Genomic DNA, 9,765 nt, shown 5'->3' with positions numbered 1-9,765 from the left:
GCCTCTGGTGCCCTAGAAGCAGCTTTCCTGTCTTCAGGTCTGTTCTCACGGGGGCCACACCCCCAGCCCCCATGTCCCTGACTTGGTAAAGGGGTGTCTGACACAAGAGGCCTGCTTTAAGGTGTGAGGGAACGGGGTGACAAATCACACAGGAAAGGAAAGTGTGGCAGGAAACTGCCCAGAAAGGGTTTCTCCCCGGTCCCATGTGGGCAAAGGAGGGTGGGGTTGGCTGGGGGTGTCATGGGGTAGGGCAGGTGCTCCCCGGCGGGGGGGCTTCCCCCTACTTTCCCCACAGGCTGAGATCCCTCCATGTTCAGGCAATGACCCAGTGCTCTGGCTGGACAAGAGGAGGGAGCAGCTGGAACCCCGGGGGCCCGGCAGGCACCCCTCACACCCCGTGCCCTGTGCTCCTCGAGCAGGGGCCAGAGCCAGGTCCAGCCCGCTGCTCCTGCTCGGGCTCCCTTGTCTCACCCAGCCTGAGAAATGTCAGCAGGTTGCTGGCTCCTCCGTGTCCCTGGCCTCGAATCCAAACTCACCAGCTCGCAGGGAGGAGCAGGAGCAGGACAGCCCAGCCCTCCACGCCCTGTGGAGGACATTCCCCAAGCGGCCCAGGCCAACCCCCATCCCTGCACCTGGGCCAGGCCCCCCAACCCCTCACCAGGTTGTGGTCCCAGTGTGGCCGCCCACGTCCCCTCCAGGGACTTCCCCTCGCAGCCCGGGAAAACACAGGTGGGCTGGCGGAGCGGGGAGGCCAGGAGGTGCCCCAGGGGTTTCCAACCAGGAAACAAAACTGAAAGGACTAACCCAGGCTCAAAGTAAGCCATCACATGCAGAGGGGCTGAGGGCAGCTGGGGGGCACCGGGGAAGCAAGCCTTCTGGGTATGAACCTCCAGGCCCAACCCAGAGTAGGGTCCCTTATGGTGCTCTGGCTGCTGAGGGAAAAAAGCCCCGCCCACATGTTGAAGAGGTCTTGGGGGGCAGGGGGGCTGCAAGGTAGCATCCCTCCTCCCCAGCAGGAGGCTGTAGGAATCCCAACCCGGAGGCCAGCCACCACCCCCTCCAGCCAGCACACAGGCTCCTCCTGCCTCACCTCCTCACGGCACTGCAGGATCACCTGAGAAAGGGCCCCATTGGGCCAGGAATTGCCAACACTGCCTCCGTTCTAATGGCTGGCGGCTGTGGGGAAGGTGGGAAGGGAAAGGCAGCCAGTCCCTCTGGGGACCCACCCTGTCTCTGTGGATCCTGGACAGCCTTGGCTGACCTCATGGGCACAGCCACTCAATATGCATTCAGGGACAGGCTACCCCAGAGAGGACAGGAACAGAAGGGATGGAGCCAGCTGTAAGATGTCGGAGGCGGGGCAGCTTGGGGAGGGGGTGCCATGGGCCACCAGATGAAGGAGTGCTCCCCCCCACAGCAGACAAGACAAAGGCTAGGGAGGGGGTAAGCACCGGGGTAAGGGGTAAGCGCCAGCCCGAGGCAGGCCGCACAGCAAGGGTCAAGATGGGGAGAGGATCAGAGAGATCAGGCCCAGAATCCCCCTCTCCTGCCCATACTCAGCTGGACCCAGCCTGTCCCATCAACCCCCCGGTCTGGACACCCCGTCATAATATCCAGACCAGCCAGTGGCAAGGAAGCCCATCCCCCCGCCCCATAATCCCAACACTGCGGGAGCCCCAACCAACTCTGTTCCCCGGGAGAGCGCTTTTCCTCTCAAGGCAAATAAAGGCACCACAAACTTAGGGTAGTTAGAAAAGTCTCTTTAAGTTTTTAAATTAAAATTTCACCCTGGTGAGATGATTGATTTGGGAACTCAATCCAAAGGCAAGCTCTCCACTCTGGTCATCCATGCGGGCGGGACGCAGTGGGAGAGGCAGGGTGGCGGCGGAGAATCAGAACCCCCGCCAGGCAGAGCCGGAGCCTTTGACCCAAGCAGGCTCTTTTAGTTCTGCACCAGCCCCGCTCATCCGGCTGGTGACAGGAGGCACCGGGACAGACAAGAGCTGCAGGGCCGCTGAGGAGTCCGGGTGGGGAGAGCTCGTGATGGCCAGGCCTCCACGCCTTCAGCCGCGTTGGAGGGGACCCTGGGGGGGCCTCCTGATTCCAGAAGGCGTGACCTCTGAGAGGCAGCCAGCAGACACCTCGTGACTACAGGATCACCCCCACCTGGCTTCCAAGCACCTGCCCTGGGATGAGGGGTGGAAGGAGTGCTGGCCCAAGGGGATGCTCTGGCCTTTCCTGGCCAACCCCAAAGCCTCAGCCAGCCAACCCCATTCTCACATACATTAGTTATATTTATATATTCATATATATTATAGTTATATATTAAAAAGAGAAAAACTTGTCTGAAGAGAAACTCCTGAAGGGCCCAAGTGGCTCAGGAAGTTTACTATCCCCCCCCACCCACAAAAATTCTTTTATAAAATCTTCCAGTGCGATCTTCAGGAAACCCCCGCCCGCCCCAGCTCCCCCCTCCCCGGCCCTCCTGTGTCCCCACGGCCCTGGACTGCCTGCCAGCTCCAGCCCAGCGCCTGGCAGCACCCAGTCTCATCTCTGGCCATCCATGGCAGCCACGGCCTTCTGCTGCGAGCCCCCCTGCTGCGCCCCGGGGGGCCACGTGGGCTGCGGGTGGTGGAGGTGGTGGAAACTGTGGGCCGTGGGGGAGGAGGGCGGGATCCAGGCGGCCTGGTGGCTGGGTGGGGACGAGGCCCAGAAGGAGCTAAAGTTTGCCGGGGGGGAGCAGGCCACGGCCGTCATAGGGCTGTTGCTGCTCTGCAAGCCGTCGGAGGCACGAAGCTTGGAGAACATGGCCAGTGCGTCGGGGAAGTTGGGCGGTGTGGCAGGTGTGTTGCTCGGAGTGCACATCTGCAGGGAGAGAACACAGGTGTCGGGAAGGTTCCAGCTCACCCCCACCCCAGCTTTGAGCTGCGCCCGGTGGACCCACAGAGCCCCCGACAGCCCAGTTCCCAGTTGCGCGGCAGCTTGAACGGACCCTTCTCACCCTGAACCAACACAAACAAAATATAAGGACAAACCCTGATGATTTTTATCAAAACCAAAGAAAGCTTCCTGGATGCCGGGCAGGGATGCCTGGAGGAGTGTCTGCCGCAAAGGGTTAATTCCAACCAGAGGCCAGGGTGTCAGATTCAAGTGAGGACAAGAGAGCAGCCCAGGACACCACCGCTTAGCGCCTGGGCCTGGGTAAGAAACCAGCTGGCTCCCTCAGTAATCCGCCCTCAGATGTTCCGAGGTTGTTGGTCACAGGAAGGCCGCCAGACCCAGGGTCTCCCTCCTCCACCGACGGCCGGAGGAGGAGCTGCACCTTCTCAGCGTCTGGGCTCGCTCCACGCACAGCACCGGGCGGCAGGCCTTGGAGCCTGGGTCTTCATGATCTCACCTGTCACAACGCCCGGACACAGGTGAGGAAACTGAGGCCCGGAGCGCAAGTCACTGACCAAAACACACCCGCTGCAGACTACAGGCTAAGAGGATGGGATTCCTGGGCTCGGGTTCCCGGGGCGGTGGGGGCTCCCAGAGCTGCAGGCCCCAGCTCCTCACTCTCTACCCAGCTCTGTGCTCCTGGGCTCCCCGAGGACAAAAACCAGGGATTTGGGGTTTGTGTGTCTCTAGCATCTCCCCCATGCTGTGTTGGTGGGATGCTCAGCCTGTTGGGTCCTCTCAGCCCTCCTCCTGGGGGTACTGGCAGACACCCCAACATCTGTTTTCTGCCACTACCCTGGGAGGGAAACTCCCCAAAATCTCCAGTGTCCCTCCCCCCACTTTCTGATCAGGGACCCGGCCCGGAAGGTCAAGGGCGGAGTTAGGGTGCTGCAAGGGCGGGGTTAGGGTGCTGCGCTGTGACTGGCCCTCTCCGGATGGGGCCAGGGGTGTCACCCAGAAGTCTCTCACAGGACCATGGGGAAGAGGCAGCAGAGAGCAGGGCCCACACAAAGCCGGTTCTGACCTCACAGCAGCTTCTCCCTTTCCCAGGAAGCCACGGGAGTCCTTCTTTGAATTTCTCCTAATTTTAGCAACACCAGCCCCTCCCCCAGGCACCGGGCTGGGGGAGCAAGATTCTAGGGCTCTTCACCTCGCAGAGGGAGCTTTTCACAGCTCTGCAGTTAAATCCCAGCCAGAAATGGGGAGGGAGACGAGGGAGGCGAGTCTGTCCTGCTAACTGGGCCAGCACCCTATGAGCAGCTAGGGAGCTCCACCATTGTCTTCCTCAGGGGCGGCCACAGGAGTCCCAGCAGGCCTGGCCCCACCCAGACCACTTCCCTCCTCCCTTCGCTGTTCCCCGCCCCCCACCCCAGGGCTGACTTCTCCGCAGCAGGAAACAATGAATGGGGGGTGGGGGTGGAGGCCAATTGCATCACAGCATCGTGACTTCCCCAGTTGACCGAGCCAGTGAGGCCTGTCTCAACAACCACCCTGCTGCAGAGAATGGCCTGGCCCGCCTGGACCAGGAGCATCCTGTGCCCACCTGGCTGTGTGGGCTCGGGCAAGTTCCTTAGCCTCTCCGAGGTTCTCTCTACTTTGGTAAAAGCAGGGGGTTTGGACCCGATGTTTGCAAAGCCCCTCTAGTTCCTTGCTAGTTCCTTGCTTCTAACAACTATGGATAGAGCTTTCCAGTCCTCAAGCACACCCAGTGTGTCCACGGCACGTTGCTTCCAATCGAGTGCCTTGCTCCTCTTCTCAGTGCTCCCCAATTAAAAGCGGAGCACCCCTCGCTGGGATGCCTCCCACTGTGAATGTCCAGGAGTTTACGGGACAACCATTTCTCAGTTACTCGTGCCCTGGGCCACTTCTGGGATTGCTATTATGCCATTACTGTTCCTGCTTTTAACTTTTTCCTTTGATTGATTCTCTCTCAAAAAAATTACAGACTCCTTTAGGGCAGGAACGGCATTCTCCTCTGTGCTGATTACATACTCAATATGCGGTGTATTGATGGATACACCGATTATAATGCCTGTTACAAAACCTGCCTTGAGGGAAGTTTTAAGAGATTATAATCCCTGGGTGCCTGGCTGGCTCAGTTGAGAGCAAGCTACCCTTGACTCTTCATCTTGGGGTCCTGAGTTCCAGCCCCATGTGGGGAATAGAGATGACTTAAACTTCAAAAGTTAAAAAAAATGTGGGGGAGGGGGAGAGAGAGAGAGGGAGAGATTGAGAGAGACACTCTGACTATACTCCCCTGGGATTTGCAGAAAAGGAACAAGGTCTAAAGGAGCCAGTCATCCCAGCTCCCCCGAGTCAGCCTCCCCGTTCATGGCATCACAGAATGGCTGAGCTGGAAGCCCCTGGGCTTTTTCAAATGGCCAGAAATTGGTTGAGCAAACCTCAAGGCCCTTTTGAGGGGGGGAGGGGGCAGGGTGCTCCCAGGCTCTAGGGCAAGGTGGGAGCCAGAGCTTTCCCACGGTCAGGTGCAGAGGGGGGTCTCCTAGAGATGACCCCTGTTGGTTTTCAAGGAACCTGGCCTTAGCCGCCACGGCCCCGGAGCCCCCACAATTCTCCCATCGTATTCCAATGCGTTTGTCTTTTGATTTGTACACAGCATGAGCCACTGGGAGCAAAAAGCCGGTTAAAAGGTCAAGACAGACCCTTCCACCTGTCCTTTGCAACTAGGTGAAAACAGGGCACCAAGGACAAGACAGCAGAGCGACCATTTGCAGCTCCTCCAGGAAGGGCAGCAGCTCTGGGAAGGGAGGCATGGGCAAGGACATCAAGTGTTAAAAATGCCAAAAATGCACTCCAAAAGCCACAACAGATCTCCTGGGGAATAATGTCTTACAGTCCCTATGGCCCAGGCCAGTCCCTCCTCCCCCAGCAGGGCTAATAGGTAACTAGGGGGGGGTGGGGAGGGGAGGGGAAGGCATTCAAGCCTCCAAAGCAAAGCGATGTCCCGTGCCCCTGGAAGGCAGGACACCCCACTGAACGGGAGGGCAAAGGCTCAGGCCGAGGGGGGCCGCGGAGAGCAAGCAAATCGGGACCTGAGGCGCTCGGTTTCCCCGTACTTTACAGGGTCTTCACCTCCTGAGATCACATGCAAATTCCCGTCCTCATCTTGTCACAGTCCGACCGTCCTCCGCGCTCGCTCGCTCGCTCGCTCGCTCGGGGCACGTCCCTTTCCCAACAACAGGAAAGAGCGAACGTACCTCCCTGGGTAGAGCCCCGCGCCCGGAGCCAGGGTGGATTTGGATTTGGCCCTTTCCTGTTCCCTGCAGCGCTGCGGGGGCCGGGGGGGGGGCAGGAGGGGGCTCCCCGCAAACGGACACCCCGGGGCCCGTCCCTGGGCTTCCCAGTTGCCCCAGGCGACGGGTCGCATCCGAGCCCCCTCCCCACTCCGGGCCGCCCGCCCCCCCGCCCGCCCCAGGTCGCGGGTCCCGCCGCCCGGGAGGCAGGGCCACCCAGCCCGGCGAGCCGGCGGCCCCGGAGCCGCTCTTTCCTGGAAGACATTTTGGCTCTTTGTTTACATCGCGGCGCGGCGCTCCCCGGCAACATGGCTGTCACCGCCGGCGGCTGACAGCGCCCCCGCGCCCCCGGCCCCCGGCCCCACTTACCATCTGGTGGTGGTGGTGGCCGTTGGGAATGTTGGTTTCTTGGAAAAACGTGCTCAGGGCGGTCTGCGGACACACACGGCGGCGGGGCGGCGGTTAACGGGGCCGGGCCGGGCGGCCCCCTCCCTGCCTCCCCCCCCTCCCTGCCTCCCCCCCCCGAGGTCCCCCCGGGCCGCGCGGCGTTGGGGTGCGTGCTGGGGGGTCCCGCCCGCAGGGCCCTCCGCGCCGCGCCCGCCCGCCCCCGCCCGCCCCCCGCGCGGCCGCCGACCGCCCCGCCGGGAGGCAGAAATAGAAGCCCCGCGCCGCCCCCGCCCGCCCCCCGCGCGCCCCCGCGCCCCCGGGGCCCGGCCAGCGCGCACCTCGAACTGCCAGTGGGCCGCCTGCAGCAGCTGCTTCGCCTGGTCGGCCGCGCAGCCCGCGGCCAGCACGAACTGGTTGATCATGACCTGGTGCCGCAGCTCGTCCATGTTCACCGACATGGCTCCGGCCGCCGCGCGATCCCGGCTCGGCGGCCGCGGGAGACCGGCCGCCCTCGGCTCGCGCTCGCCGCCCCCGGAGCCCCGGAGCCCCGCCGCCGCCCGCCCGCCCGGCGAGTGTCCCGGTCCGGCTCCCGCGGCCGCCGACACCACAAACAACGGCGCGGGGCGGGGCCGGTGTCCCAACGTTCGGGGGCCGCGAGCCGCCGCCGCTGATTGGCCCGCGCCGCTCGGCCTGCGCCCGGCTCCGGTGCGGACGTTCGATTCGAATCCTGCGGCCTGCGGCCCGCACTGTTTCTCTTTTCGCCCGGCCGCGCCCATTGGCGGAGGCCGGCGCCGTGGGGCGGCCCCGCATTGGCCGGCCGCTGTGTTTTGGCTCGTCCGGGCTCGTGATTGGCCAGGCCCGGGAGTTTGGGGCGGGGCCGCGCGCGCTGATTGGCCCGCCGTGCGCCCGTTTGAACTCAACTTGAAAACCTTGAGTGTCTGCTGATTGGCCGAGCGCCCTGTGTTTGCTGTTGTAGGCTTGGGGGTGGTGCGGCCAAGTTCATTCATTACTTCATTGAAACTGAACATGCTCAGCTGGAAAAGCAAGACAGAGTGGCTTTGACTCATTTCCTCTGAAAGATGTGGTCATCTCGAGAAACAGAATGATCAAAATAGAAAACAGAGAGTTTGCAGCTGCTCGAGTCTCAAAATTGTTTATTTTTTTTAAACTTTCAAGCATCTCTCCCCCCCCCCCACTTTTTCAGCCTGTTATAGAAATAAAAGCTACCCGCTTTCTACCTCCTCTTGATCCCTACCATCCCCACAGGCCAGTCTCTTCCTGGTTTTCAGACCAAAAACTTTGCTCTCATTGGCTCTCAAACCCCAGCCATTTAGAAACAAGATTTGTTTATATGCTCTTGAGCTTCCATCTTCTGGATAAGGAAGTGACCTTTGGGGGGCGCCTGGCTGGCTCAGTAGGAAAAGCCTGTGACTCTTGATGTCCAGGTTGTGAGTTCGAGCCCCATCTTGGGTGTAGAGATCATTTAAAAATAAAATCTTAAAAAAAAAAAAAAACGATTTGACTTTCTGGGCTTTGTTTGGGAATTGTGGGGGTGGAGAAAGAGCTAGGAGTTTAAGCCGACTGAGGAAGGGGCACAGAGGTCAGGAAGGTAAATATTACTAGGAACTTAGCATTAGAATTTGTTTCTGAAAAACTTAGTTTTGGATCTGAAACACCAATCACACAGTATATTTAAATTACATAAGGGTCTGCCAAATAAAGAGGCTAAAAGAAAGCAAGCCATGGTTCTATTTTGATTTTGCCTAGAGTGAATTAAGTCTCTGAGACAATAAAAAATAAAATGTAAATAAGAGAAACTACACCCAACGTTTCTGTACTGATGAAAAACAGCCTCAGGCTTTGTAATGAGCTTATCTCATTTAGTTAGTCCTTTTGTTTGTTTGCTTACTTGTTTGTTTGTTTATTTTGAAGAGGAAGGAGTCAGCTTTTTGACTGTTTCTCGTGCCTTAATGAAGTGCATGCACGTGGGCTGAGACCCGGAGTGTGGCTGGAGAGTTGAGCACAGCTTGCAGCCCTTCCCTTCCAGTAATTGCAAGGTGAAAACAAAAGTGAGCAGCCAGCAGCCTGTATTGCTGGGGAGCTCAGGCCACAAGCAGCCCCAGAACAAGGAAGTACTGTCATCGTGGGGCTCCGGTTCTCACAAGTACATACAGGTGGCAAACATGCCAGGACCATGAGTAGTAGGATTTACCTGGGCAGAGGCATTTTAGCTTTCGGGAGCCCTTGGGTCTTAATTAAGAAATTCTCCAGAAAGACAAGCATCCTGAAAATGCCAAAATTGCCAAACCTTTCCCCCCCCCTGGCTATCAAGGTGGTTTATTCTGAAGATTTCTTTAATGTTTACCATTTGCAGGTATCATTATCACAGCTGTGGGCACCTGGGCAAGGTGTGGAGGACAAGACCCCCAAGACAGAGGGACTCTGGTTCTGTGGGCTTAAGGTCACTCTAGGCAGAGAGAGAAGGAGAGTAACAGTTCCGTCTCTGATTTGTGGCCGCCGGAGGTGGAAATGCTCAGTCCATACTTTGGCTTCTGAGAATCTGGTTGGAGATGAATGGGGGTAGGGCTTCCCTTCTCAGGCCAGCTTACATAGGAGTGTCCCTGTCCTGGGAGCACAGAGAGAATGAATGAGGTCATGTTTGTAGAGGGCTTTGAGCTGCTGGGATGAAAGCAACCCTCCCAGCACGAGGTATTATTAACCGAAGGTATCATTATTTTAATCTGAGAGCACAATGTGCAGCAGGTAAAACAGAGCAATAAAAACATGCCCATCAAGAACAAGTAAAACAGTAGTAGCCTCAGAAGGAAGAAAATCTTCGTGCCATCAATGGCCTGAGCTACAGAATGAGCCATGAGGCAGCACCTGGAAGAGAGAGTCTCTTCACCAGGGTTTCCTCTGGCGGTTCCCAAAGATCTTGTGAATGTAAGTAGGCGAGGGGTTGCTGAGACAGGCGACAATAGCTGGACCACAACAAACCACCACCGCCCACCAAGCACTTCCTGTGAGCCAGGCACCTTTCTAAGAGTTTAATGTCACTGAACTCATTTCAGTCTTCACAACAATCCAGAGTCCCATTTCACAAGCCAGGTGGCCAAGGCACACCGGTGGGGAGGAGCCTCCCGGAGGTCACAGTACCAAGTAGCGGGGTGAGGTGTTGGCTGAG

General features: G+C 58.8%; 1 protein-coding gene across 1 annotated transcript; it reads right to left on the bottom strand.

Annotated features, from left to right (window-relative positions):
- Positions 1-1,745: 1,745 nt before the first annotated feature.
- UBALD2 (UBA like domain containing 2) lies at positions 1,746-7,296 on the bottom strand. The gene is made up of 3 exons (XM_055337307.1): positions 6,920-7,296; positions 6,564-6,626; positions 1,746-2,865 (listed from the first exon to the last, which is right to left on the bottom strand). Exons 1-3 carry the CDS (start codon positions 7,037-7,039, stop codon positions 2,548-2,550), a joined length of 501 nt encoding a protein of 166 aa, XP_055193282.1. The 5' UTR covers positions 7,040-7,296; the 3' UTR covers positions 1,746-2,547.
- Positions 7,297-9,765: the final 2,469 nt, after the last annotated feature.

This window comes from Nyctereutes procyonoides, unplaced genomic scaffold (genome assembly GCF_905146905.1).
Source record: "Nyctereutes procyonoides isolate TBG_1078 unplaced genomic scaffold, NYPRO_anot_genome, whole genome shotgun sequence".
Lineage (NCBI taxonomy): Eukaryota > Metazoa > Chordata > Mammalia > Carnivora > Canidae > Nyctereutes > Nyctereutes procyonoides.
The sequence above is the reverse complement of the archived record's forward strand: the minus strand, read 5'-3'. Positions and strand labels throughout refer to the sequence as shown.